Here is a 27,207-nt window from a genome sequence, read left to right as displayed (position 1 = left end):
ACCCGCCGCCGACGGGAAGGCCGGTGCGCGTGTATGCGGATGGGGTGTTTGATTTGTTTCATCTTGGGTAAGTTTCGTCTCGTTTTCCTTGTAGATCCCATCTTGCTTGCGTTTCCCTTGAGCTTGGGCTTCCCCGCGATGTTTATTTCATTGCCTTTATTTTCTGTTTGCTTATTGTTTTGTTTTGGGCCGTGAGATAATTGATTTGGAATGTTCCTCTTTTTCCATATATATGGTATAGCCACATGCGCCAGCTAGAACAAGCAAAAAAAGCATTTCCTGAAACGTACCTTATCGTCGGCGTCACGTCTGACCATGAGACGCACAAGCGCAAGGGGTTGACCGTGTTGACCGGTGCCGAGAGGTCGGAGACCGTCCGCCATTGCCGATGGGTTGATGAGGTCATCCCTGATTGCCCATGGATCGTCACGCCGGAGTTCCTGGAGAAACATCAAATTGACTACGTCGCCCATGACGATTTGCCATACGGAGCCGCGGAGGGTGATGACATCTACGCTCCCATCAAGGCGCAGGGCAAGTTCCTTGTTACGCAGCGGACGGAGGGTGTCAGTACGACAGGCATTATTACTCAGTATGTCTTCTTCTATCTCCTTCCTTCTTCATGTTACATTATATATAATATTACTCTAATTTTCTTTGTCTTTTTCTGCTCTCTTATTATATCTATATAACTAACAGATTTCTTTGCCCCCAACCCGCAACAGCATCGTCCGCGACTACGAAAAATACATCACCCGCCAACTGAAACGTGGCACCTCGCGCCAAGAACTCAACGTCTCCTGGCTCAAGAAGAATGAGCTCGATATCAAACGCCACGTCGCCGAGCTGCGCGATAGCATCAAGAATAACTGGTCCGCCACCGGCCAGGAGCTGGGCAAGGAGCTGCGCCAGTTTTGGCTGAATAGCCGGCCCTCGAGTCCAGCGCGAAACAGCGTGGACGGCAGCGTCGGCGGGTTCGGGTTCGGTGGTAATAATCGAGGGGCAGGGGCCTGCGCTACCAGTCCCGGGAATCACAATAATAGTAATAGTCATAATGGTTATTTTGGCATTGGGAGCGGGAGTCGAACGCAATTGGGGCGGTTGGAAATGCCCGGTCGATCTGAGAGTCCGGGGGTTGGGCCAGGAAGGAGCGAGGACTTTGCAACGGGCTATAGCTTAGGGTTGATAGGGGGGGTTAGGGCTTGGGTGAGTGTTTGCTTTTATGCTTTTTCTCCTCCCGTTCCCTTCTAATTAAGATCCGCACACAACCTACCACCAACACACACACACAGCTATAAATGTTAACATCCAAGAAATTAAAAAAACAGATGACCCGCAGCCTCACCTCTCTCCACGATACGGACAACCATGCAGACGCCGCACTCTCCTCACCATCGGGCAGCGATGAGGATCGCGAAAATGGGAATAATAAGCGGAACGCGAGTAGGAATACGTTTACCCAGCAGCAGCAGCAGCAGGGGGAGGAGCGCGGACGGACTAAGGAAACTTCCGGTTCTGCTACTGCTAGCGGTAGCGGTAGCGGTAGCGGTGCGGCAGAAGGGCTAACGAGCAGCTGAATCGCAGGACTTCATTTAATACTCAGTTCTTCGTCGGGGACATGTGCACCCCAACACACCCTCACCCAAGCCCTTGTAAGCGTTATATATGGTAACTTTTTCAGAGGTTTTTTGTTGTATATGTGGTTGTGGAGGAAGTTCAGGGGAAAGGGTATTTTTTCTTTTTCTTTTTCTTTTCCTTTTTATTGTGCCCCCCTTCTGTTATTCTTCTATGTACGAAGTGCTGTACACGAGTCTTTCGCTTTAATATAGATGGACGGGTGGATGGAATGGGAAAATAAGTTATTTTTTTAAGTTTTATTTTTGAAAAACAAAACAAAAGGGGGGAAGATGGATCTTAACCAAAAAAATAACGAGAGATCGAAGGAATGAAAGAAAGAAAGAGACGTGCATAGTTAATTATAATGGAATGGAATGGTTTTTATATATCTTTCGTATATCATTATGAATATAAAATATAATTCTTAGATAACAGATATAGATACTAGGGAAATAAGCGTTCAATTTTATTTTGTCTATTGTTCCAGTTTATATGTATCTATAAGGAATCAAATGTGTATAGCTTTATATAAAATCGTAGCCCTCCCCCTTTTCCCACAAATGGGATGGATGAGGCCTGTTCCTTCCGGGGTTCAAACGGCTATTTCCAATTCCAATCCCAGTCTCAACCATCATCACCATTATCATTACCACTATCAGAATCACAATCGTAATCATAATAATCATAATCATCGTCATCATCAACATAACCTGCCAAAAGCCCCGTCCCCTCCCCCGCCTCCGCCAATCTCGCATCCTCGATATTCCAAGATTGCACATGTCTGGACTGTTGTCCTCGTGAAACCCAACTGCCTTCCCCATCCCCGTTTTCTCCTCCCACCCCCTGACGCTCAACAACAGCGTACTCATCCGCACCAGCGCCAGAACCAACGTCTTTCCTCCGCTCCTTCACCAAAGCAACGTACATCGCACTCGCCAAAATGATCATCGACCCAGCCAAACTAACCGGCGACAGCGTCGCATTGAACACCACCTTATCATACAACACCGCAAAGAGCATCTGCGTATACACCATGGTTGTCGCCCTGGAGCCGTGCGTGGACGGCTTCGCAATCTCTTCTTTCTTCACTTCTTCATTCCGCCGCCGCCCTCGCACCCCCGACGATACCGGGGCCCCCCACTACCTCGCCGACCTGACCCCCCACCCCTTCCGGAGGGGCTCTACGTCCGCACCCGTAGCCGACGGGGGAGGCACGTACGACAACCCCGCCGTTAGCAAAAATTGCAACAGAAACCCGCACGCCCCAAGGCCCAGCAGGAGCAGAAGCTCCGCCATGTTGCCGGGAAGGCGGAAGCTGATGCCGGGTATCAGCGCGACGGCCAGCAGCGAGATGATCGTGGTTAGGCCGCTGAAATACGTGACGCTGACGAGCGGGTGGGCGCGCTTGCCGATGACGCGGATGGAGGTGTACGCGGCCGTCGCGCCCATGACGCCTATGAGTGCGGCGAGAATGCCGAGGGTGCGTTTGTAGGCGTCGTCTGCTGAGTCTGCTGAGCTTGCTTCAACGTGCGTCGATGACCATGAAGAAGACGATGCGGATACGTGCGAAGAGCCACGAAACAACGACGCCGGTCGTGCAATTAGCACAACGCCCAGCAGCGACGCTAGCGCCGCCACCTGCTGTCTGCGCGTGAAGGTCTCGTTGGGCATGGTTAGCGAGCAGACGTAGCAGCAGCCGATGGGGGCCAGGAAGGTGAGCACGGTGGCTTCCGAGAGGGCGAGGTGGAGCAGCGAGCTGTACAGGCCGAAGACGCCGAAGAAGCCACTGATGCCGCGGAGGAAGAGGAGGGACCGGATCGAGCGGGCGCCAAAGGGGTGTGGGACGCGGGCGTAGAGCATGTAGAGCAGGCTGAGGAGGACGGTGATGCCCATGCGCGCGAAGAGGATCTGTGAAGGGATGTTGTCAGATTGTTTCTGTTCCCTCTGTTTTCCCCTTCTTTTTTTTCTTTTTTCTTTTTTGAAGGTTCTTCATTTTGGGGGTGGGGGCGGGGTAGAATGATCATGTCATGATATATTATCATTTATCAAAGAGAGTATATATAAAGAAGAGACGACGATGGAAAAAAGAGACATAGTATTACAAACCTGAAACGGATGCATTCCTTTCCCATGACTCCCATCCAATTGAAGAGAGCGGGTCATGACGTTCATTGACGCACCGAAGAACTGAGCCAGCATTACCATGAGCATCCCCTTGCTCATGAGCCAGGATTGCCAGAGCTTGCGGCGCCATGATTGCACACGGCTCCCCTTGTTGCTGCGTTGGGAACTGGGTGGTTCGGAACCGGTTGGCGGAGTGCGTTGGAGGAGCGGAGCTTGAGAACCGGATACATCATCATTCGTTTTATTCTCCGGACGAATACGACAGGGTAGGATGCAGTCAGGATGCGTACCGGCTGAGGGAGCAACTCCAATGGCTGTGCGTGGGCGAGATGAAGATAATAGGCTGTCGTGTTCTCTGGCGCCCTCTCCCCGCGAAGTTTGTCCACCAGTCATGGTTATCTAGTTATATCTATCTTCCTTTTCTCTCTGTGCGTATTTGCCCATCAACAGGGCCCTTTAAGGGTTGTTGGATAGATGAACACCCTGCGAAGCACTCTTGTGGGCGGGCAGTTGTTCCCAGAAGATAGGATGTGGAGTTTCTTCTTCCCTTTTTTTTTTTTTTTTTTTTTTTTTTAATTTTTCAACTGCAAATTGTCCTTTTGGAGAATATGTTCATAGAGCGGTCTATGCGCCGGGCACAACGCACAGGAAACTCGGGGAGAGGCGCCCTATTTAGTGCAATGAATTTTGGCTAGTTAATGCATCCACGGTTAGCAACATGAAGGAACGTGGGCCCGTACCCTGCAAGCAGTGAACAGTTGACGCCGATTAGACGAGGAATATGCGTATGGCGCATCGATTCATTGTTTGAAATATAGGCAGCATTTCAGCTCGGATTCAACCAGCCAGCCGGCTTCTGAGGTTTTTAGTTTATTCAGATATCTATCAGCTAAGGAAAGCCGTGGATGCAAGCTTGAAACGACATTTAAATTAATTAGCTAGTTATTGCGAATATGCACGGGCGGAATACTACTATCCTCGGATATTGCTTTCCAATGAAGTGTGCTTTGACCCTCGTTATCGGGCTTCTGCATAATTATTTGGCGGCGGGGAACATGGGCCCTCTGGTTCAGATCCAAACATAAAAAAGCAAAGAAGAGGAAGAAAAGGCAAAAAGCGTAGGGAGATCACAACTCAAACGACAGGGCTGCTCTCGGCTGTGGTAAGGTCTATTCTGAAATATTCTGATGGGAATCTAATTACAGAGTGGCCGATAAAATGCTCGAGTAGTAAAAATGATGGCGGTTGATGAGACCAAAATGTATTGTGTCGTGGCATATGGCTATAAAATATAACTACAGATTAGTTGTGCAAGGGTATTAATAAACTAACTGGGAGGATTTCCCTGGTGGGTATATCATGAGTACTCTTGAAGGAAAAGGACAATGTCACCCCATTAACACAGCAAGCAAACTCATACAAAAGTAAACGTATCTCCCCCTTTCTCAATTAGCATGTTTCCCAACCTCTTTGTTCCAACAATCCGCTCCATCTTCAAAGCATCCCACTTTGAGAACAACGCTCGAACTCCACCATCCGCTGCCTCCGCTGCCCCTGCTGGATCCAAGCCCAGAAAACCTACAATCTCCGCCCAGAAAACAGGGTTCTCCGGAACACCATACATAATCACCCTCTTCACTCCCCGGATTTGGTAACGGCGGAAATGGTGGGTTCGTTCCGTGTAGAGCAGTGCCGAGTGGCGGCCGCTGAAGAAATGTGTGCGTGCGCGAGCCACTTCACGTACAGAGGTGTATTCCGATATGGCGCCGAAAGAGAGGTTTTCCGTCTGCGACGAGGTTGCAAGGTAGTTGCGGACACGGACAAAGTCTAGGTAAGATGGGATGAAGATTAAAGTCCCAGATGCGCTTGGGTTCCCTCTGCCGCCCGTCGAGGTACGGACGAGAGGCGACAGTACAGCATTTGTAAAGTACTTGAAGCGGTTTTCGGGATCGTTTACGGGCGAGGTGGAATCAAAGCGAGAGAAAGTCTGCTTGACTGGGACGGGCAGCGGTAGGTCCAGGATAGCACCTGCGTATGTGGGAGTAATTTTGAGTTTGCCAGCCGTGTTCTGCATCTGGGATGAGAACAGGGCGTTTATTTCAGGGGTAATGAAGGATGAGAAGACAAGTGTTTGGCGGACGTATTTGGCCTGGCCATCCAGGTACCAGTTGCGAACGCGGCTGAAATCACAGCCATGAGATTCCTTCGGCTGAAGGTTTAAGTGTGAGAAAACGTATTCAATATGTTCCCAGTTCTGCATTAGAAGGGCATCTGCTTGATCGACAATTGCCACTTCGATTGACGAAAGGAAATCGAAGTCTTGCTTTTTACTACTGTAACATTTTGGCAAGGCCATGATCAGTTTGTTGGTCTCGAATAGACATTAGGGGCGTATTCTTACATACTCTTCTTTATCCATAACCATCCTAAGACCAAGCGGGCTCGCCAGGATCATGTCAGAATTATAGAAGTGCGAGAAATATTTGATGGTTTTCCGCGTAAACTTCAGCCCTAGCCTGAACATATCATCGTCATTCCCACCAAACAACTCTCGAAAGTCATCGGGTTTGTTTTCCCACGATTTATCGTCAGCAGCAGAGAAGGTATCGTAGAACTTGGTTTTATTTTCTTGCTGCTCTGCGTGATATAATTTCGTTATAGATTCCATAACTCGAACACACGCCTGTCGAGTGGGCAAGATGATCAACACCTTGGGGCGCGTAAAGCCTTGGTCTCGTAGCTCCAGATCCTGGTCAGGCACCTTTTGTGAACGGGAGTTGTTTTTCAACACCCTGTCTCGAGTTTTGAGTATATGGTTTAGGACATGAAGACAGTAGAGATCTCGGAACCTTGCTGAGTTGGATAACGTTCGGGCCCCGAAAAGGAGGTCTTGGTAGCCGAAAATGCTAGGGACAAGGCCCGATGTAAGGCTGTCAAATTTAGTAATGTGGTCTCCTGCATGGAGAGCAAGTTTTTGCTTCAGCTGTAAGGAATATTAGCTTGATAACTTTTTGCATGCTTAGCGTGTGGTGCATACCTTCAAACTCTGGAGCCCATGGATAGGAGCTGGAAGTTGCACTGTATCCCCACCAGTATCTGGATGGCTGAATATAAGCCTGAGTCTGCCTGGAAGTTCGCTTTTATGTGACAGCCAGCCCTTTGAAGAGATGGCTTTTATATTTAGTGAGAGCGATGAACTATCTACAATTGAAAAATGTGTTTCAAATGGATCGGTTGCTGGACGAAGATTGTTAGAATACGTAAGTATATTTTGGGTAGAAAATAACATACTGTCGTTCTCGTCTCCAGAGTCTCCGGCTTCAACCTCCTCCGCAGCTACATCCGCCGGATCCTCGATCTCATCATCATCTGTGATCTCCGGCTCGGACAAGTCAGCTTCATCATGAAGCTCATCCTGCTCTTCAACCTGAATCTCGGTTTTCTTGGAATTGTGGTCGACTTTCCGTCTTTTCCGAACAGGGCCATTTGTATCCTGGCTAGTGTTGAACAACTGTAATAATGTGTTGTACGGCTTCTCCATTTTTTTCTCTTCACCGTCGGCGTCGTAGTCGTCATCGCTGTCTGACGACAGCTCATCAATTGGCGGGCTCTCTGCCTCTGCGCCACTCCCAGATAAGCCATCATCACTGGAGGAAGTTTCATGGCTTAGCTATATCAGTTATTGCCTTGTAGAAATTGGAAAGAAAAAGGAACCTACTTGTTTTGTTCTACCCTGGAAGTTTCGAAAGCCGGACGGCCGCCGCGCTGCCTTTTTCCACGAGCCCCTCTAGCGCCTCGAGAATTAGAAGACCTGCTACCTCTCCCACGTGGTGCGGCCATCTTGTAATAGGTAGCCGGGTGCTTTAAGGGCTGCTGTGCATTGTGCTGTTGCTTGTCATTGTACTGATGCGCATCTTTTTTCTCTCAAAGGGTTGGCGGATCTTATCTTATCTTAGTGTGAAATCTCGTCTTGGGTCCGCACACACAATTTGAGCCTCATTTGACCACCACAACGGCAACTCTCCACGCCAACAAGACACCTCCCACCGCCGATACTGACGCTTGTGGCTGGGATCATATTACAGATACAATTGCCCAGCATGGCTGATACCGATTCATTTCTCCATCTTTCGCGGCCTCTGGGACCGGCTCTGGTTGGCGCTCAAGCCTCTACCGCCCCTCTTAATGTTGTGATACAACCACAAGTAAGCATACGACTCCTCCTGAGAAAATCGAAGATTACTATAACATGCTAATACATTTATAGGCGATTTTTTCAATCCTCGATCATTCCCTTCGTCGCAATGCTGACCAGGAGCGGGTCATTGGTACTCTACTGGGGACCCGATCCGAGGATGGCACTGAAGTTGAGATCCGCTCCTGTTTCGCCGTCGGGCACACGGAAACAACCGATCAGGTCGAGGTTGATATGGAATACCAGAAGCAAATGCTTGCGCTACACTTGAAAGCTAACCCAAAGGAAGTTCTTGTGGGTTGGTACGCGACATCCTCAGAACTGAACACGTTCTCTGCGCTCATCCAGAATTTTTACGGCGGTTCAGGAGATGGAACATGGCCTCACCCAGCCGTACATTTAACCGTGTCTACGGCCCCAGGGAAGGATATTGAGACTAGGACATACATCTCAGCGCCAGTAGGTGTGACAGCGGAAAGAGCCGCTGACAGCGCCGCATTCATACCTGTGCCTTATGAAATTAGATATGGCGACGCTGAGAAGAATGGCTTGGAGGCGATCGCTGCCGCAAGAGATAGCGAAAATAGGACAGCTAATCTGTTCACGGATATTGAGGCGCTAGAAAAAGCCATCGAGGATGTTTTGGGCATGATCGATCGAGTATCGAAATACGTCGAGTCTGTGATGGATGAGGAAGCCCCCGCTTCCACGGCTCTTGGACAATTCCTTCTTAATGCTCTCGCTTTGGCTCCAAAAGTTAACCCTGCTGATATTGAAAATGACTTGTGCGCTCTCTTCCTTTCCACTCCGATTTGTCTATTCATTGTTCGAAACTAACAACTACTCTGTGTTCGCAGTAATAACCACATCCAAGATGTCCTTGTGGTTTCGTATCTTGCCAACACCATTCGCACACAAATGGAACTTTCCAACCGACTAGCCACTGCACAACTTACCCTTGGTGGCGAGAGTACGGGAGCCGCCGCAGCTGGAGAAACAGGAGGACAGCGAAGCGGTCGTGGTGGTGGCCGGGGACGCGGTGGCCAGCAACGAAATCAAGAACGCGTTGCAGTCGAAGCATAGCAGAAAACTTAATACATGCAATTGTATGAAATTGCGACGAAAAAAAATACTAACTTGCGTCTAATGGTTCATCCTTCAAGACTATATTCTCACTTCTATCTCCCTCGGGATGTAGTCAGCGAATATGGTTTGCCCCCGATTTTACCATACAGTCGCAGGGTTGCTCGGGTTGGGGCAAAATGCAAGGCGTCATTGGAGTCGTTTTATTGGAATATATTTTATCTTTCGCTGCTCATCTTCTTTTGTTCATGTAGTTCGCCTTTTACGGCCACCTTTACCAGTTTATTCTCAAAAGAAGATAAAAGGGCATTCTTATCTTCGTAAGCGACAATGAACCGATGGATAGCTCGTCAATGGTGGAATATGAAAGATGGGATACCAATGATGCGTATAGAATTTTAAATTAGACTTAACTTTATCACTTTATTGAAGTGTGTTTGAATTTTATACGTGGTAAGAAAGATACTGAAGGTTGTTGAAGTCCGCTATCTTGAACCCAGCAGCCTGATAAGAGTAAAAATCCATCCTTGCTCCAAACGCCATTGCAATGCAAATATGAAAACCGAAACATCTAAATAAATATGCGAAATAATAAAAACACGAAACCTTTGCACTTCCAAGTCTTATGCACATCACATTAAGGAACGGAACCCCCTAAACTCTTCCGCTTTTTCATCATGCCCCCTTCAGAAATCGAATCCGTCCCTCTCTTCCCCGTAACAACAACAGATGAAGCCTTCTCTTTCCCTTTCTTCCCCACAGTCATTCCCGTTCCGGTCCTTCCAGCCACAGACCCATCTGCCCCATCAACGAGTGACTCGGTGAACTCTTCCAGCCCCTTTTTCCCACTAGCCCCAACTGGTCATCGTTTTGATCAAAAGCCCTCCTGGCTTCTTTAAGTCGCGCTCGATGCGAAATAGTTCCTGCACACGGCCTAATTGACAGGGTCACGGCGTAGTGCAAAGCGGAAGTCGTCCACTTTGATTTTCTGACGGCGGGAGTAGGTAGCGCATTGTGCCGCGGAGTGGCATGTTTCGATTATGAAGTCTGTTACGATCTCGTCGAGGACGCGCAGGGTTTCTGGGAGGGGTTCCTGGGGGTAGGAAGAGTGGGGGGCTGGATCTCCATAGGCATGGAGGAGGTGGCGTACTGTTATTCCATTCGTAAGGTTAGGTCAAGAAAAGAAGACTAACAACCGCAAGATGACATGGAAGGATACAAAGAAAGGGAACATACGCTCATTTCCAAAGTTCAGTTGACCTTGATGACGGGTAAGTCGAACCCGCGGTTCAGCCATGCCGGTGTTCAGCTGTCTCAATTTGCGGCGGGCTAGATAGTTGCTGTTCGTCTCGTTCGCTCCCTGTATCCCCACATCTGTCCCCTTGGGAGTCGGCGTCTCCTGCGTCGCAGGTACCCTATTCGCGCCTGTAGGCTCCAGCAAGTGTTCGAGCTCGTAATGGCCAGGGATTTGCGTGGGAAATTGGACCAAGTAGTCGAAACCGCCCAGTGTGATACATTTCCTTCCCGGTGAAGGTTGAGCCATAGCGCTTAGATAGAGTTGGAGTGGCGCGCGTCTAATTTAAGCTTGGCGTTATTTAGCGATATTGTTGGATGATGAAGCGAGAGTGATGAGCTAAGCGAGTTAGGCTTCTCGACACGATACGATGATGATGTTGGTGATATTTCTAGCTTTGGCGTAACGGACGGTGTGGATACACGAACGGCGTGTCATGAGAAACTGGGCTTCTGAAGGTAACTGCATTGAAGAGTTTTGTTGCCCGGGACCGACTGAATCCGTCTTCAACAAACAACAAAGCAATCACTCACCATGGTAAGTGACAACAGACTATGCCAGTAGACAAGCTCCGTTGCTGTTCAGCCCTTGCCTAGAAAGCTAATAATGTTGTGTTTCTTTGATAGACTGCCCTCTTCAATTTCCAATCCCTTCTCCTCGTTATCGTCCTGATCATCTGTACAAGTGCCTACGCCCATTCGATAATGCCGGGCATTATGGACCGCAACCAGAACGGGTATGGAATTTTACCGGAACCCTGGTGAGGAAATATAGGCTTTATTAGGCTTTTTTCGACTAACTTCTCTCTGTTGGTGGAATATGTACAGCTTTTTCGGGATATTCTGGAAATGCGCCCGGGTTGGGGAACGGCTAAGCCCGTACGTCAGTTTGTGTTGTTTGACGATGGCGGTAAGTGAACGTTTATGGGGATGAGGGTGGGAAATGCTGCATTTTCCACGATGTCGCTGAGGCGCTTGCAGTTTTTTTATAATGGTTTTTTACTAACGGAAAACGGCGGATCTTAGATTTCTCTTTTCTTTGGACAGTGAAAAGGGGAAGAGTTAAAAACCCCTTCCTCTCGCGAGGATTCTCTATTACCGTAAAGGAATGCATGGCGTTGGGAGTTTCGTTTGTTCGTGAAATAGGGCATTTATGCTCTTCTTCTGCAGGATTAGATTTTTCGGAACATGGCAATCAAATTTTTGAAATTTCCGCATGAGATTGTTTCTCGTTTGTCACTCAAGGGTCTGTCTATAGCGTTCTTGAGCTTATATTCATACAATGAGTATACACCTAATAAAATGCCACATTTCCCATCAGGGCCACCGTACAGTGCAACAGAATGAAAAATAGATATCAAGTCTCAAATAATATACATGTTCATGATCAAAAACGCCACCCAGGGTATTATACCAGTTAGGAGAGTGGTCAATCCGCCATCTCCGCATCCTCTAGACGTTAAACCGGCCAATCGTATCCTTCGCTTTCACAAGATTCATCGTGTCGTTCAATCTCGACAGGCCCTTCGGACCCTTCATCATCAGCTAATCCGCACTGCGTACGACCGCCGATGCTGGCTTTATTATCCATGAGAGAAATTAATCGATCACGTTCATGGATCCACTGCATACTATGGAATGTATAGTCGTCAGGAGCCCATCCTTCCTTCATCATAGTGTTCACAGCATTCGCAGTCTCATCCACCATCTGCATTGTGGAAAATCCTGCGACGGCCACATTCCAAGTGACCTCATTGAACTTCAAACCTTGCTCTTGCATCATGACGCGAATCTTGTCGACGGCGTTGGGGTGTCGATTGCGGACAAACGCGGTAAGGAGAATGGTCCACGTTTGAACGGTCGGTTTAACTTGCTTGATTTGGCGGTTGCTTTGAGATCGCAGAATTGCAGTGGGAGGAAGTGGTTGCAGCATCGTATCCAGTACCCTGACGCAGTTTTTTAACCGACCCGAACGCCGCTGCGCAAACTCCTGGAGAAACACGTTAAATATATAGTCACTTTCCGCCAGCGGGCCGAAAGACTCATGCCCTTGGTCGCGAAGGTATAGAAAACGATCGAACATGTTGTTGATTTGGCGAACGCTCTGAATCCTCAGAAACGCAGAAATCATGATAACAAGAGAATGGCTGGAGGGAAGGGAGTTTGTAGACTTTTCACGTTCTTCTAGGGCGAACTCGTCTACGCGGACGACACCTAGATCCACGAGGGGTTGGATGTCATGTGCAGCATTGTATATCTTCAGCATGCGACCAAAGACATCAGTATCTCCCCAGCCTTCATCGGGATTAACGCGGTCCAGTGAATAGAAAACGTGGAGCATCTTGCTAGTAATAAATGGGTTCTTCCTGAGGGTTTCTTGACTACTGATTTCTCGTATTATCACATCAAGATGCTGGAGGTCACGGCGGGACACAGCATCATCTAGAAGTGAGATGTAGGTATACGAGTCAGGAGGAATACCGCTTTCCCCCATTTCATGAAGAACGTACAGGACTGACGCAGGGGCATTTTGTTTTAATGCATTGCGATAGATGATGTTTAGCATAGGTTGATTGAGTGGGACGCCAATTTTGAGTATTTCAGGCAAGATCCTAAAGTGCCGTTCATCATTTTTTTCAATCACATAGTCCAAAGTGAGAAGTTTGCAGCAACGATATTGAAATCTCAGATCTGAGAGATATTGAGGGTAGTCACGAATATCCGTAATTAGATTTAAAGAGCTTAGTGCCCTCGGAATATCACGCTGCTTGGTGAAGAGATCCATGAGGTACGTTGCTGTCTCAAAACCAATATGGATTCTCCTGTTTATGATAGTGGATAAGGCCTCATTCACATCTTCGGGCGTGCCTCGTTTGAGGAAAAGGCGTATGCCACGTTCATATGCCTTAAGGACTGGCCACTTCTCCGGGTCTAGGCAAGTATGCAAAGCCTCATGATAGTATTGTTTAGATCGCTCATCTCGCGTAAGCTCTTCATAATGAAAGGCATCGAGATAAAGAAAGCATTTCGCGACCATGCTAAACGGAGGAGATGGCAAAATATCTGTCGCTAACAAGAAGGCAAGAGCCGCTCGAGGAGAATTGAGGAGCAACCACAACGTAATTGGAGGCCACAGAGTCTCTTTTTGCCGACGGGGAAGCCTGCTCCACTGCTTTGACAAATGTGTAGGGTCTTCCGAAGTCCAGTCGACGCCAGCTAACCATTCCAGAGCCTCCTCTTCCCGTTCCAGTTTCAGTTTGTCCCACACACGGGCCATATTTTCCCCTTTGACCTTATGAGAAAACAGCACACCAAAATTTTCGTTCCAGTGGGGATGGAGGAGGGGATTAATATAAAGGCACTCTGATCTCACTGCGAATTCAGAAGAAAACTGGTAGCGAACTAAATGGCGGTGGGTGTCGCGAGCTGTTGAGGTTATTGCCTGATTTATCATTGTCTCGCACGTTCGCCTCATCGGTATACCAGAACCAGGGCAAGGCTGGGTTGACCCAACATCTGAACAACGTGTTTTCGTCTTCTGCACCGAGTTGCGTGGGATTGCTTTCTCAATGGGGTATATTTGTGTTTCTTGAGCGCCAGCGCTGGGCTTGGTATCTTCAAATGTGATAACTTGATTCCTGTAGGAATCTTGGTCCATCTGATAGATTTGGTTGGTTTCGGTGGTGGTGGTTGGGGTGGATGTGAACAATCGATGTTGGATAGAGGAGTTGCAAAAGCGGGAGATAGCAAAACCCCTGCGTAAGGGGATAAGCCCCATATGTGAAATTGCAATTCTGCCGGAGGAATATCGAGTTTGTGTCCCTGGGTCCTGGAATTGCAACTGGTACAGGGAGGGGAGGGAAAAGAGGTGACCCCGTTCAGAGGATCTAAGGCACGAAATATCCTGGTCCTGTACATTTTCGAGGTGGATCTCGGAGCGATTACGATGAAATCTTGTTACATATCTGGAAAAGTTGATTTCGTGACGGAAAGCAAGACGCCTAATTGACAAACACTTGCTTGCTTGCGAGTAGTGGTGCTCGCAGTGGTAAACACTGCATGGGCGAGCGAGCATGCAGGGAGGCAAGCATAAAGAGCGCAGCTGACAGTATTTGGCGTATATATGCCGTTCACATGAGGAATAATTGAAAGGTAAATGCAACGGCGTGGGTGGATGTGGGAAGATGTCTGCTGCATGTTTTTGATGCCAATCCGAACTTTTTTATACGATGTGGCTGAGGCAAAAATGAGGCTGATATGTGGCTGTGGCTGAAGTTTAACTAATAACGCCTTTTGGTCCCACATGTTTGGATTATTTTGCCTGACATAGTCGGCATTACTCCTTTTCTCTTGCCCTTTACAATATAGACATGTCATCTTCACATTCTACCCTCGATGCTGCGGCGATCGACCGAAAAGCCCGTCTAGCCAAGCTAGCCTCACTGAAGCGAAAGCAGTCCGAACCAGACCCCAATGAACAGGATGGCTCCCAGCATACTTCAACGGAAGGGACACCAACAGATGTCTCTGCGCGATACCTATCCGGAAGAAATTACGATCCCGAGGCTCGGGGCCCAAAACTCGGTTTCGAACATGCCCCAATAGAAGGGCAATCTACTCTTGAAGAACGAGCCCAGAAAATCGCGATATCCACCGAACGGGCTGCAAAGGAGGACGAGGAAGCCGATAAACCTATCGACCTGTTTAAACTACAACCTAAAAAGCCAAACTGGGATTTAAAACGAGACCTAGATGAGAAGATGAAGATCGTAAACGTGAGAACTCAGAATGCGATAGCTAGATTGGTTCGGGATAGGATACAGAATGCGCAAAGGGACGCGAAGGAGAAGAATAACATGGCTTCTGCAGAGGGCAACGTTGATGGAGATGGCCAAGAGGTCGGCATCGATGGAGGGGCCCTCATTGAAGGAATACACCTGAAGGAAAGGGATGAAGCGGAAGAAGAGAGGAGGGAGAGGGAGAGGGAGAGGGAAGAGGACACAGAGATGGGTTGATTGTTACGATTGGTTGTTGCCATTTTTTTGATTTAATTATTTTCACTATCCTGGACATCATGCAGGGAGTCTGTACAAGGAACGGCGTTCTGGTTTGGGGCTCTGTAATATCGGCAAGTATTAAATTGAGAATTGAAGCACGATGAAATTTAGTATATGGGAATATCTACGGATCCTTGCTCTAAAGTGGCCGGAGTTTTGCGGGCGTACAGTTGAACGTGGTTAATAAAAAGTTGAACATGGTTAATTTTTCGGGCCGGAATAACCTTCGGCGTGGTTTTGTCCATAAACCATGTCAAACCCCCCATTAAAACTACATACACTAGTCATGTCTCATACATATCTCACTCATCTTCAAATGTGTTGGGAACAGTGATTTTATCTTATTTCTCAAAGCTCTATCTTTTAACTAATATTAATCACTAATTCTAGCTTATAACTGCTTTTCAGATGTTGAAGTGTCTCAGATGTTGAAGTAGAAGGACTAAATGAGAGCTGATTAATAATATAGTGAGAGTGTGTAAAAGATGTTTAGTGGGTATGCATTTTAGTGAGAGAGTGAGAGCTGAGCATGGTTTATTTTTCAGACCCACTTTTTTTAAACCACGTCCAACTTTTAATAAACCACGTTCAACTGTAACCCGGAGTTTTGCCACGGGCGACAGCATTCGGAATTGGAGAAACGTGACTAGTTATCACAAAGATGGTCAAATCAAAACAAACACTGCACACCTTCGCAGAGAAAATACCTTCTAGTTATCGTGTACACCAGACCCATTACCTATTTATCATATTCATGGCTTGAGTTAAAGCCAAACGTTTGCTGAAGGGGCTTAAGCTTCGCTCCTTGCGAGGCGGGGGATTTTTGGGTACGCCTCTAGCTCTATCATAAGGGGGTTCGTGACCCCGTGCTCTTGAAGGACTCCTTGACATACTTCGGGCTCTCTCGGAGCTGCGTGGATGACGAGCACGGCCACGATCTGGATATCGGCTGTTTCGATCCAGAGCCCTTGGGGTTAAGGATCGCCTGTGCTTTGCGATTGAACTCCGATCCATACTCAGGCTTCGCGACCTGTTTCTCCAACTGCCACGTCTGTCTGAACCATACCGACCTCGTTCAACTGGGCTTTGTGATCTCTTTCGCCGGCGGGTATTTCCTTCCCTTTTCCCTTGATGTGGTTGCCTTTCCTCCAGCAGAAGAGGAGGAACGATGTGAGTCTGGTGAAACGCTTCTGCTTATCATCCTTTTACGTTCTCTTGATCTAGCGGAGGAGGGGATATCTCGTTTTCGTGGTGGTGATCGGGACCAAGATCGGTCTGTTGAGATAGTGGAAACGGAATATGCTGAGTATGCTGGAGAGACTGATCTCACCCGTTTTTCAGGGCGCCGGTGAGTCGCATCGTCATGGTCTCTATCATAGTCTGAGTCTTCCCTATTGCGGCCCCGTTCACGTTCCTTCAATGCCAGTTGCTCATCAGCTACGCCTTTGCTGTGAACATTGTTAGCTGGTACATTCAGCTAGAGAGCTGAACATGTAAACATACGTTCGCAATAAATCATTCGGAACATCGCTCATCAGCTCTGGAACCAGCTTTGGGTTTGCTAGCTGTTGTGTTCTGGACGGACGGGAAGTGTAGGGCCGTTCTTGAGCAGATGCTTTACATTCATAGCTATAGTGCCGTGTTGTTCTGTCAACTGAAGTCATTATTGAAATGAAATGAAATGAAATAGTTCAAGACTTATCTCTTTTGAGACATTTTTGGCAGAGAGTAGTGGCTGTTGCCTTGGATGTTGTTCTTAAGCCGGGGATATTGCGATACCGATTCATGATGGTGGTAAGAGAGAGCTATCCTTGAAGTAGCAGGAGCATGTCGAAATGTTCTCTGATGGGCTGTTGTTCACTTTGATAACTCCGAAAAATACGGAGTAGAGCTCCGACTTTGGGTCTTGCAACAGCCGCGGCTTACCGCAGCCGCGCGTCAAGGAGCTGACAAAGACACCACAGCCGCTCTCTGCAAACGGCAAAGCCCCACTGGGAGCAACTTCATCGCCCAGGTCATTACGGTTGGACTCTGCACCGATTCTCCAACCCAGCCTGTTGAACTCTTCTTGTTTGCCCACAGATACCATCCTGTATTCTACAGGGGTACTGGGTGTGTTTTCTCCTGACAGGATTTTGCCCCTAGGGTATGAAACTTTGTTCTCACACCTTGGCTAGCCTTATCCTGCTTTTCAACAGTGAATGCAATATACGCATCAAACCCCCGCCGAACACTCACATTGAATCTCTCGGCATTATACCATGTCCTCAGCTTCCTGATTTGCTTCTCCTCCTCCCCCTTCTTTTATTGACCTTCGCTCATTCCCCTTTTCTATGGCGAGTTTCCTTCCCCAGAGATATGTCTCCCAACGATATAGACTTGTGTGAAATGGGATTTCCTTGCGACATTGAGTCCATTTGATCCTTGCTCTGGATATTTTGTTAAGCTGCGTTAATATCTTGAAATCATCGTTCGGTATTGTCCACTGGCCAGGCTATTTGTGGGCTCAACGTCATGGCCTCTAAAACTTCTCAACAAGATCTGAGGCGCCCTTCTTTTGCAAAGGTATGCACTGTAATTTCCTTCCATTTTATTTAATGTCGAATGCTACAGAATGTAACTAATATTCCTTGCCTTAGGTGGCGGCAATGCACCCTCCACCAACACAGCAAAACCACACTACGCAGATTGAAAGTGCCACTGACAGCCCAATTCCGACTCATGAAGCCTCGAGTGATTCAAAAAGCGATCGTCGTGAACTGCCCCAGGACCTAAACCAGAAAGCGCACGATGATGTAGAGAGTTTAAAACAAGTCGGTGCAGAATTTCCACATAAATTCGCAGAAGGACCATGGTGCCAATTCGGAATCTGGAGACGGCAATGATGATGGTGCGGCTAAGCCCGAGCTGGCCTTTGAAGACGACCAAACGCATCTTTCAAATTCTTCAACCAAACCAACGAGCTTTGATTCTAAGAGCATGGTTTCTGTGACGACTTTTGCTATGGATGAAAAAGAATCATTGCGCCCAGATGATAGCGCTAGCGTCCAAGCAGCGGAAGAGGATGACTCTTTCTCGGGACCGGCTTCTGGTGCACCAAATTCCCAAGTCGGCTCAGAGGCGGGTGGACGCTTGTATCGCATAACCGACCAGGGCACTTTGTCTGACCGCATTCCTAACAGAACACGACTTAATAACACAGGTGTCCCGGGAATCATCTCCTCGAACGGCCCAAGTGAACCAAGTCTCCATAGTTTCCCCAATGAACCGGATGAGAAGTTGCTTGATGCGATGAACTCGCCAAAGGACCGGTTATTGATTCTTCAATTGGAGGAGAAGATAATTGCATTCATTAAAGATTCCGAGTATGCGAGCCTGAATTCCAATGGAAGCCCCTTCAACTACACTGCTGACCCATGTATAGTGAACAGTCTTTGGAATTGCCTCCGTGCAACGCATTTGGACGTCTTCTTGCGCATAAACTCGGTGATTATTACCATCTAACTCATTTTGTTGATAATAATGTGACATCCGTTCGACTTCATAGAACCCCTTGGTGCAGACTGTGAGTTCTCAAACCTAGCCTTAAATCTGTATTATAAAATTGGCAGCTCACTAAACTCGAGACTTAGGCCCACTCCTTTAAATATGCTCCAACCACCCAATGCAAACAAAACCCCCCCTCCAAATGTACCGGCGATGAAAATCATGCGTCGCTCCGGTCAACCGGGGGAAAGAGTGTCGGGTGCAGGAAGCACGGCACCTAGTTCAGCAGCCCCTTCAAAAGCTACATCAGAAGCCGGCGGTACTAATGAGGAAGGGTTTGGATCATCTGCTGGAGCCACTCCAGCGAAAGACCGGGCGACCCTGAGTCGAGAGGAGCGTGAAGCAAAATATCAGGAGGCTCGAGAGCGGATATTTAGAGATTTCCCAGAATCTAAGGTCTCCGACCATTCAAACAGCGGAGATCAGAGTGCAAATGTATCGCGGTCCAACTCCGGGAATGGCAAACGAAAGGGACATAAACAGAGAACGCCACATGATGACAGTTTCGAGGCACGGTCCCAATTCAATGCGTACTATCCGGGAGCTCCATACTCTAGTGCACCACTTCCATTTAATGGTATGATTACTGAAGGGTCATTTGGTGCCCAGGCGCATTTTTATGTATCGACTTCTTCTCCGTCACTTTCAAATTTCCCTCCTGGCAACAATGTAAACGCGGTATATCAAACTCAGGGGAACTTGACATCTGCCCCAACACAGTATAATGTTGCTGTCCCGCCTCACATGAATCAAACTAATTGGCAGCCCGGGCATATACAGCAATCTCCCCCGTATTCAGGGTTTTCTCCAGTCAACCAAATACCGCCAATTGTTCCTCAGCAGCCTTCAACAAGATCCTCTCCTGGAATAAGTTCATATTCCCCCCATCCAAGCACTCTCTCGTTCCAGCAACAGAGCTCTTCAACCTGGAGCCAGCCACAGTACCAAACCGTGTATCCTCCATCAACTGCTCAACGCAATCCGTCTAATAATGCACAGTGGCCAAATTATTCACAACACTCTATGAATGCGAGCCAGGTAGCTTACCCCTATGGTCAGATTCCAAACCAGTCGTTCACACCAGGTCATCAGAACAACCCAGGACAGCATTCTCTTCCTGGAAGTTTTCCCCGTCCGCCTTTTAATCCTCAAACAAGATCTTTCGTTCCTGGAAGCAACAGTCAATCTCTATATGCTGGGAACCTGCCACAACAGCCAAGTATAAACCCAGCTTATTTACACCCCTCTCAATATCCCGCTCCGACATCATGGACGGGAGTCAACTACGATCCCTCGAGCCGCAACCCTTCAAACCAGCCTAATTGCCAGACGAATGCCAAAACACATGCTCCCACATCTTCCATGATTCATTCGACACCCAATCACCATGGCCCTTCTTCAATGTTGACCCGGGACTCAATAGCTAAATGGGGCACACCAGCTCATCTCCCCCCGAAACCGCCCCCATCCAAAGTCGCGTATGATTTCGATCTCAAAAATAAGGCCTCCTCAGCGATACCTCCTCCCCCTCGATCATTTCCAAGTACACCACCCGCACCTCTCCCTAAACAAAATGGTCCTCTTGTTGTATCAGGCGGAATGGGACATCAAAGACCACGGGGAAATGTTGCCACTGGGTTGTAAACGTCTCATTTGCATATATTTTTTAATTTTATTTTCTTGCCCACATAGTTTGCGCAGCATGGCAGGGCACAACACGGCATTGAATATGATGTGATATGTGGACATATTGGAGTGAACCGAATGTTACTATATCATAGCGAGATGAGAATGGTGTGGTTTGGAGTTTGGGCGGGAGCGTGCTGGGTGTGGTGGTGGTAGCTGGTGTATCTGGATACCTTCTGGTTTATTGATGAGCTTCAAAATAGGTGGAAAGGAAAGAGAATGGAAAACAAAGTGCTTCCGCGAGATGTATCACTCAATTGGCCCGACTGGGTCACTACTACGCTTTACTTCATCGTTTTGTCGGCCAACCTGCGGTTTCCTTTGGTGGCACCGTGATGCATGAAAGCCCTAGCAATGGATTCAAGGTTGTTAGTTCGAAATGACAAAAGGAGGAAATATTGGAAGCAATAAGTGTTCATAATTGTCTCTTCTCGAGTTCCCTTTGACAAGCTAAACATGACAAGGAAAATCAAGGAAAGAAAAAATATATGTTAACATATGTTAAACTTTTGTTTTTATTTTTCTGTTCTTTGTACTTTCTCCCTCTTCGTGATATCCAGCCTACGTTATTATTCTTTTCTTACTTCCCATCCATATAGTATGGCGTTTTCCAATTGGGACTGGGACGCGTGGAAAGATTAGTCTTCGGTTTTGAGTAATTCTGGATGCCCTTTCATAATAGTACGTGAGCTTATCCATATTAGAATCAATGGTGGGAGAAGAAGAATAGTACGCTTACAACTCTTCGTGATCTAAAATATCTATTTTTTTTCTGCCTTGAAATAATGTACAGTGGCAGCCATTTATGGCTTGTGCTTTGTCTCATAAATCAAACTGCCAGCGAAACAGGACCAATTATACACCCATAAACACAGTCTTTAAAAATGGAGAGCAAACCGCAGACAAGAGATGCACAAAGAAAATGCGGGAAAATTACCCTATATATACCCAAAACATACGAAAAAATGAGAAAAACGTGATAAATGCCAAAACATCGATAAGAGAAAACCCGCACCCAAAAAATGGACTTAATCCACCTCCTCCCCTTCCTCCCTCTTCTTCCTTTCCTGCTCCCTCTGGATCCTTTCAACCTCCTTCTCCAACGCCTTCTCTCCGTCAGGCCTAAATCTCGTAACCTTCAACACATTCAACGCCGTAAGCTCATTCATGCTCTCATCGCCTTCCGCACGCTTGCGAGCCAGCGTCCGCGCCGTCATGGCGAAGCGCATATCTTTCGGTCCGTCAACTAGTTCGAGAATGGCGGAGGGCGCCTGGTCAGGTTTTGTGGGTTCGATGCGTAGTACGCGCGTGCAACCACCGGGCCTGTTTAGGTAGCGTTCGCGGATGGGCCCGAAGAGTTTGGTTAGGAGCTCCGGTTTCTGGGGATTTGGGTTAGTTTTGTGTAATATATTGGAGTCGGTTTATTTTTTGAGTAAAATGCAACGGTGTAAGCAGTCTTCTTCTTCTTCTTCTTCTTCTTCTTCTTCTTCTTCTTCTTCTTCTTCTTCTTCTTTCTTTTAATATATTTGTGAAACGGGATATTGTAAATCCAAAGAGATCGATGCCATCATCCCGTCAGATTAAAAACCGACTGGGCCCATCCAGGTCGAAAATAGAATGCATGTATCTCAGAAATAACAGATACGGAGGAAAAAAAGAAGGAGGGGGGGGAATAAAATCTATTACACATACGAAAAACACTGCCTGCGCCTTTTGCCGACTCGTCGGCGTATTCTTCTTGCTCAACGTGATCAACTTCTCCGCCATGCGTTGTGCTTCTTTGGCCTTCGGCCAAGTTGTTGTGATTGCTTCGTGCTCGAAGAGGGATGTGACGAGGTTTCGCAGGAGCGCTTTTCGATGGGCTGAGTCACGGCCGAGATGCCGATATTTCATATGGCCGCCTGCCATGATTTTTCTTAGATTATGGGTTTACGTAGGGGAGGCGGGGAGGCGACGAATTGTTTGGCGGTTGCTGAGTCTGCGGGAGTGGACGTGGAAATTCAGGGGGGAAAATTGACTTCGGGATGGTAAGCTGAAGAAGCCCTAATTCACTGACCGATCGAATGAATTGGGGGGCGCAGTTTTGTCGATTGGCGGGGGTTGTTCCTAGTGGGTTTGGTTGTTCTGGAGAAGTTGAAGTTTTGGAGAAAAGTGAAGCTGAGCAGGATCCAGCCAATCGGAGTAGAGCCAGCGACGAGATAGAAAAATCTCGGTTTCCAACACCTCTAAGTAGGCAGAAGAAACAATTATTTACCAATATTGAGTGTATTGAGCAACATTGGATTGAGTATCTCAATTTCTCGGGCCGTGCGGTTTTGTATATTCTGAAACTTTTGGTTTGGCTGCATTTCACGAAATACTCGTTTTCGGTATAGGGAGCTGCGCATTCTTTTCTGCTTGAGTTCCCCTTACAATCCAGAGAAGCTGCGTTTTACATATACTACCCAGAGGCGAAAATAATTATTAGAGAGTAAACACTCTCCATAACTACTACTATTCACGCGCTCAAGAATGAGTTTCCTAAAAGGCTTCGTAAGTTCTCGCCCTGGTCCTATCATCTCAACCAAGCCGCAGCACTCCCGCCCATTCAAGCCAGCCACCAACATCATACGCATATATATACTAGTAACTAGTATATATTCGACACCAACATCCACCTTTAACCTCACAAAACTCACATCATCGAATCGCAGCTCACAGGCCTAACCTTCACAACCGCCACACTCACCCTCACCGTTCATCTGCATCTCGCAAACCGGCAACAGCAGCACCTCCTGCTGCGCGAGCAGATAGATTCCATAAACGCCATAGCATTATTGCCAACCTCCACTGTCGCTACCGATACCAGCAACAGAAGTGTTTACACATCCCACACACGAAATACGTCTGCCGACGACACCGATGCCATCGCAGCCGTCCTGGCGCGGAGGGGATATTACCCGCGCGAACGCCCGGGGATTATGGATTTGGCGAAGGAAAGATGGAATAGGGAGCTTGAGGGGTGGGTGAGGAGGATGCAGGAGGTGGGATTGAAGGGGATTGCTAGGGAGGGGGCGAGGTTTTTAAGGGGTTGGCAGGGGAGGAGCGCCGGAGAGAAGCGTGATGAGCCGTTGGGGAGAATAGGAATGGGGATTGAGACGTTTTACTTTGTTTGATTGATCGATTGACCCTTTTTATTGTGGAATATCTTTATTTTTGTATTGGGAATGGTCCTGGCGTTTTGGTGTTTGGGTGATGGTACTTGGATTGATATACCCAAATTCTTCGTCTCTATATTTGCGGTTGCTGAACGACATGCATTTTTATTGCAATATTCCCTACAGCAACGTCAATACGCTTATTTGAATTATTTAGACGCCCTGGATATGAAAGTTCATTTCATCATTCCATCAGCAGGATATAGCATTTAATACCTATTGCGGAAGAGCGCTTCCCTAGTAACCTTCCGAGACTATTTATCGTTAACGCAGACAACCCCAACCGTATGTAACCTGGAGCTTGACATGCATGGAATGTATTGCTCCTGTTAAATAATTCCCCTATCCGATAACGCGATGATCACCTCCCTTTGCATCATTCCAACCATTCCTTCCGTGTGTTGCCCGCCCGCCAACGGGCCAGCCGATCTTTATCCCATGTAAGATGCCCCTGAATGATTTTGCCTCGCCATGCACGAATGAGTCAAGGGTTTGATATTACTCCAACCATGTTACGCAGGTGGTGCAACGGAGTTATAGATATAAGGACAGAGGATTCCGCATCCTGCTCCTGGTTTCCTGCTCCACAAGAATATGAACATAAACGGGATATGGCAGCCAGCTCCAAAAGGAAGATAGAGCTACTGACTCGAATCAGAGGATATCCGATTTTCTTCGGGTGCAAGGGCTTTTGGGTTTATTTGTTTGGTGAATATGACGAGGATAATATAATAGTAATGACACTGAATGATGGAATTCTGTAGTCATCTTGCTAAGAACTTAAAAGAAACCAGTGGGGCCCTCTCTCCTGTTGGTATTTGTTTTGGAGAACCACTATCCGAGTAAAACTGTGATGGCGCAGAAATTGCAATAGCAGCCGATGAACCGCCAATCGATATATGAATGACGGTCACCAAAGTGGATCGACTCCCTTACCACCAATTGATAAAAGCTAAAAAGTAATTTATCATCGTGACGTTGCAGAGGAAGCCAATGTCTTTGATGGCAAAGTGGTTGGTGTCTTTTTTGGCAGTCGCAGGAGCAGCGTTGCTCTTGCGAGAAGCTGTGATAGGATAGATAGAAGAGAAAGACTGAGAACATAAAGGTGAGATCTGTAAATCAGAGAAATTTCTCTAATCCCACCAATCAAGCCTTTTTTTTTTTTTTGCTTTTTCTCTTTTCTCCTGTTTTTCTTCTTTTTCCAAACAATGTAAGGCCATTCGCCCCTGTTCTCTTCCACGCTTCAGTCAGGTAGTGCGCTGGTGATTGCGGCTGGTGGTGGTAGCGGTGGAAGCAGCAGCAGAGCCAACAGCAGAATGTCCATCCATATGATTACTATCATTTTCACCATCATTTTCACCATCATTACCATCATCGCCACTCTCATTCCAGATATCTTTACTCTCCCGCTCTACCACTCTCATCGCCGACGCAACCTCCTCAAGTTTCGCAACCACATCTAAAACACCACTGTTGACCCTGTCAAAATATCGATCATTCGCTTCTCTCCTCTTGCGCGCGAGAAGGATGTCTCTTTCCGTCTTCTCGCTCATTAATTTCTCCTGTGTTTCTTTATCCGTAGCTGGGGCAGTGGGGTCTTTGCCCGTAGATTCCGTCCCCCCTCCCCCTCCAGCTACACCACCACCTCCACCTCCTCCACTTGCTCCCCCTGTGCCAACCCCCTTACTAGTTGTAGCAGCACCAGCCACAGTAGCAGAAGTGATAGATGCACTCTCATCAGCCGGCAGATTCTCCACAACCTCATCAGCCTCACTCCGCGCCCATGCCAATGCCAACAACAACTGCTTATCCCTCAATTCCTGCAGTGCTTGGGCGTGTTGCCTGCCGAATACATGGTCCCCACTCATGGCACTCAGCTCCACCTCCGCGAGTGTATTTTGCATTTGCTGCCAGAGCGCATCTGCATTGCCGCCGGAATTACCATCTCGAGCGTGGGCGTGTGGACCCTGTCCGTCGCCCAGCCCCTTTCCCAGTCCCATTCCTGTGCCATAAGCCCCTGCATAACTTAATCCAGACCCCTGTCCCTGTGTCGGGAACCGTGATGGGCGCATCAACGGTGAGCTTGGGATTGGGCCTTGGGCTGGGGTGAGTTGAGTGGTGGTAGTGGTGATAATCGTAGCGGCAGTTCTACCTTGGGTGTGGGTGCTTTGAATTGAATGTTCGTGAAGAAGCGGGGGTTGGACGCTAGGATGAGCCGCAGCGGCTGCTGAGGCAGGTTTAACCGTGGCGCTGTTCTGAGGTAGATTGTAGTAGTTGGAACCTGGTAGGGTGTTTGGGGACGGTGGGCCTTGGTAGAGAAACGGAGATGCAAGGCGTTGTTGAGCTAGCGGTATGGTGGGGTTTAAGGAGGAGGAAGTGGGTTCTTGTGTCTGTTCGGGCTTGGAAGCTGTCGATGCGGCCGCCATTTTTTCGCCCGTCTCGTCGCTCTTGTGCCTTTTGGGGTTGTTGAGCAGGGAATATTCGTGCTACTTTACTAAATAAATGTGTCGTTGAATGGTGGTTGATTGGCCATTGAATCAGCAACGAGGGCTGGACGGATGCGGAGTGGCGGCAGAGCTGGATTCCTGAGCTCGAACCGAAGCAGCTCCAGGAGACATGCCGTCCACAATTTTCTTCAAAGCTTTCGCTACTCAGGCTATATTACTATCGCAATCCCCAGTTGGCATGCTTTAATTTTGACATGCCGAAGCGATAAGGGGATAATTCCTCCTGCGAACGAAAGGTTCACGGCCCCCAAAAGCGCAAGAACAAGCGGCGCCTGGTCTTCGTTATTACCCGCTGAGATCTGACTTATCCATGGATGAATCCTCGAGGAAATCTCGCTCAAAAGCATCGCGGCTGGGCTTCTTGCGTGCAAAGCATGGAAGGCATTTGTCCAAGGAAAGAACCTCCATCGCCTACATCTACGGGCTTCTTTTCCATGGTTATCCGACAGCCTAGTTACCTAACGACTCGGATGCAATGGCTCAAAGACTGTTGTTTTAGACTCAAACGTAACTGAGGTGATTTCATGATCCAAATCACGGATTGGTCAATGGCTAATAGGTCGAAGCTCCCTGCTCATCAGCTTTCTCCTTTCCCCGCTTTGCCTAAGCCTCACAAAATCTCCCCGAGGTCTATACGGTTACCGAACTTATGGTGATACTTCGACAACTTCGACGTCAGATTCTCCCAGCACTGCAGCTCTTGTCTGTAGACTTCTTCCATTGGAAAGTTTAGTCTACAAACCCTTGCATGTTTGGCGGTTCCTGGTGATGCTATTTACATTTTTCGCTTGCTAAAGCAGTCACTTGATCCAGCATCAATGTGACAAATACGTCAATATGCATAGAACAACTTGGTCGTGTTACTGCCTCTTTGTTCATCGATTCCCACACGTGTGGAAGCG

The 27,207-nt window shown here is 47.8% G+C and overlaps 12 protein-coding genes across 12 annotated transcripts in view; 5 read left to right on the top strand and 7 right to left on the bottom strand.

The window, feature by feature from the left end:
- The window catches only part of HCAG_01959 (hypothetical protein), a gene marked incomplete at both ends in the record, with an annotated part of 2,280 nt that extends 703 nt beyond the window's left edge, over positions 1–1,577 (top strand). Inside the window, 4 exons of the mRNA XM_001544862.1 lie at positions 95–140; positions 242–592; positions 726–1,206; positions 1,329–1,577. Of these exons, the coding sequence (XP_001544912.1) occupies positions 95–140; positions 242–592; positions 726–1,206; positions 1,329–1,577 (1,127 nt within the window). The remainder of the gene's footprint in view (positions 1–94; positions 141–241; positions 593–725; positions 1,207–1,328) is intronic.
- A 664-nt stretch (positions 1,578–2,241) lies between these two features.
- Positions 2,242–4,134, bottom strand: HCAG_01958 (predicted protein; the record flags this gene model as incomplete). The annotated part of the gene is made up of 3 exons (XM_001544861.1): positions 2,242–2,662; positions 2,762–3,525; positions 3,724–4,134. The coding sequence occupies 3 exons, from the start codon at positions 4,132–4,134 to the stop codon at positions 2,242–2,244; spliced, it is 1,596 nt and encodes a 531-aa protein (XP_001544911.1).
- An 802-nt stretch (positions 4,135–4,936) lies between these two features.
- Positions 4,937–7,282, bottom strand: HCAG_01957 (conserved hypothetical protein; the record flags this gene model as incomplete). The annotated part of the gene is made up of 5 exons (XM_001544860.1): positions 4,937–5,023; positions 5,162–6,071; positions 6,147–6,724; positions 6,779–6,819; positions 7,033–7,282. 5 exons carry the CDS (start codon positions 7,280–7,282, stop codon positions 4,937–4,939), a joined length of 1,866 nt encoding a protein of 621 aa, XP_001544910.1.
- A 559-nt stretch (positions 7,283–7,841) lies between these two features.
- On the top strand, positions 7,842–9,019 carry HCAG_01956 (eukaryotic translation initiation factor 3 subunit EifCf; the record flags this gene model as incomplete). The annotated part of the gene is made up of 3 exons (XM_001544859.1): positions 7,842–7,946; positions 8,009–8,721; positions 8,794–9,019. The coding sequence occupies 3 exons, from the start codon at positions 7,842–7,844 to the stop codon at positions 9,017–9,019; spliced, it is 1,044 nt and encodes a 347-aa protein (XP_001544909.1).
- A 934-nt stretch (positions 9,020–9,953) lies between these two features.
- On the bottom strand, positions 9,954–10,562 carry HCAG_01955 (predicted protein; the record flags this gene model as incomplete). The annotated part of the gene is made up of 2 exons (XM_001544858.1): positions 9,954–10,168; positions 10,256–10,562. 2 exons carry the CDS (start codon positions 10,560–10,562, stop codon positions 9,954–9,956), a joined length of 522 nt encoding a protein of 173 aa, XP_001544908.1.
- A 285-nt stretch (positions 10,563–10,847) lies between these two features.
- HCAG_01954 (hypothetical protein) lies at positions 10,848–11,532 on the top strand (the record flags this gene model as incomplete). The annotated part of the gene is made up of 4 exons (XM_001544857.1): positions 10,848–10,850; positions 10,940–11,049; positions 11,098–11,222; positions 11,483–11,532. The coding sequence occupies 4 exons, from the start codon at positions 10,848–10,850 to the stop codon at positions 11,530–11,532; spliced, it is 288 nt and encodes a 95-aa protein (XP_001544907.1).
- A 379-nt stretch (positions 11,533–11,911) lies between these two features.
- On the bottom strand, positions 11,912–13,589 carry HCAG_01953 (predicted protein; the record flags this gene model as incomplete). The annotated part of the gene is made up of 2 exons (XM_001544856.1): positions 11,912–11,943; positions 12,080–13,589. The coding sequence occupies 2 exons, from the start codon at positions 13,587–13,589 to the stop codon at positions 11,912–11,914; spliced, it is 1,542 nt and encodes a 513-aa protein (XP_001544906.1).
- Positions 13,590–14,682: 1,093 nt separating this feature from the next.
- Positions 14,683–15,451, top strand: HCAG_01952 (conserved hypothetical protein; the record flags this gene model as incomplete). The annotated part of the gene is made up of 2 exons (XM_001544855.1): positions 14,683–15,322; positions 15,393–15,451. 2 exons carry the CDS (start codon positions 14,683–14,685, stop codon positions 15,449–15,451), a joined length of 699 nt encoding a protein of 232 aa, XP_001544905.1.
- Positions 15,452–16,104: 653 nt separating this feature from the next.
- Positions 16,105–17,458, bottom strand: HCAG_01951 (predicted protein; the record flags this gene model as incomplete). Its single annotated transcript, XM_001544854.1, has 5 exons — positions 16,105–16,108; positions 16,263–16,411; positions 16,700–16,817; positions 16,873–16,984; positions 17,296–17,458. The coding sequence occupies 5 exons, from the start codon at positions 17,456–17,458 to the stop codon at positions 16,105–16,107; spliced, it is 546 nt and encodes a 181-aa protein (XP_001544904.1).
- Positions 17,459–17,883: 425 nt separating this feature from the next.
- On the top strand, positions 17,884–19,904 carry HCAG_01950 (predicted protein; the record flags this gene model as incomplete). The annotated part of the gene is made up of 6 exons (XM_001544853.1): positions 17,884–17,934; positions 18,009–18,164; positions 18,214–18,734; positions 18,794–18,855; positions 18,917–19,492; positions 19,696–19,904. The coding sequence occupies 6 exons, from the start codon at positions 17,884–17,886 to the stop codon at positions 19,902–19,904; spliced, it is 1,575 nt and encodes a 524-aa protein (XP_001544903.1).
- Positions 19,905–21,629: 1,725 nt separating this feature from the next.
- On the bottom strand, positions 21,630–22,509 carry HCAG_01949 (mitochondrial 54S ribosomal protein YmL8; the record flags this gene model as incomplete). The annotated part of the gene is made up of 2 exons (XM_001544852.1): positions 21,630–21,980; positions 22,294–22,509. 2 exons carry the CDS (start codon positions 22,507–22,509, stop codon positions 21,630–21,632), a joined length of 567 nt encoding a protein of 188 aa, XP_001544902.1.
- A 2,536-nt stretch (positions 22,510–25,045) lies between these two features.
- Positions 25,046–26,224, bottom strand: HCAG_01948 (predicted protein; the record flags this gene model as incomplete). Its single annotated transcript, XM_001544851.1, has 1 exon — positions 25,046–26,224. The coding sequence occupies one exon, from the start codon at positions 26,222–26,224 to the stop codon at positions 25,046–25,048; it is 1,179 nt and encodes a 392-aa protein (XP_001544901.1).
- Between the last annotated feature and the right edge of the window lie 983 nt (positions 26,225–27,207).

This window comes from Histoplasma capsulatum, genomic scaffold (genome assembly GCF_000149585.1).
Source record: "Histoplasma capsulatum NAm1 scaffold_1 genomic scaffold, whole genome shotgun sequence".
NCBI lineage: Eukaryota > Fungi > Ascomycota > Eurotiomycetes > Onygenales > Ajellomycetaceae > Histoplasma > Histoplasma mississippiense.
The sequence above is the reverse complement of the archived record's forward strand: the minus strand, read 5'-3'. Positions and strand labels throughout refer to the sequence as shown.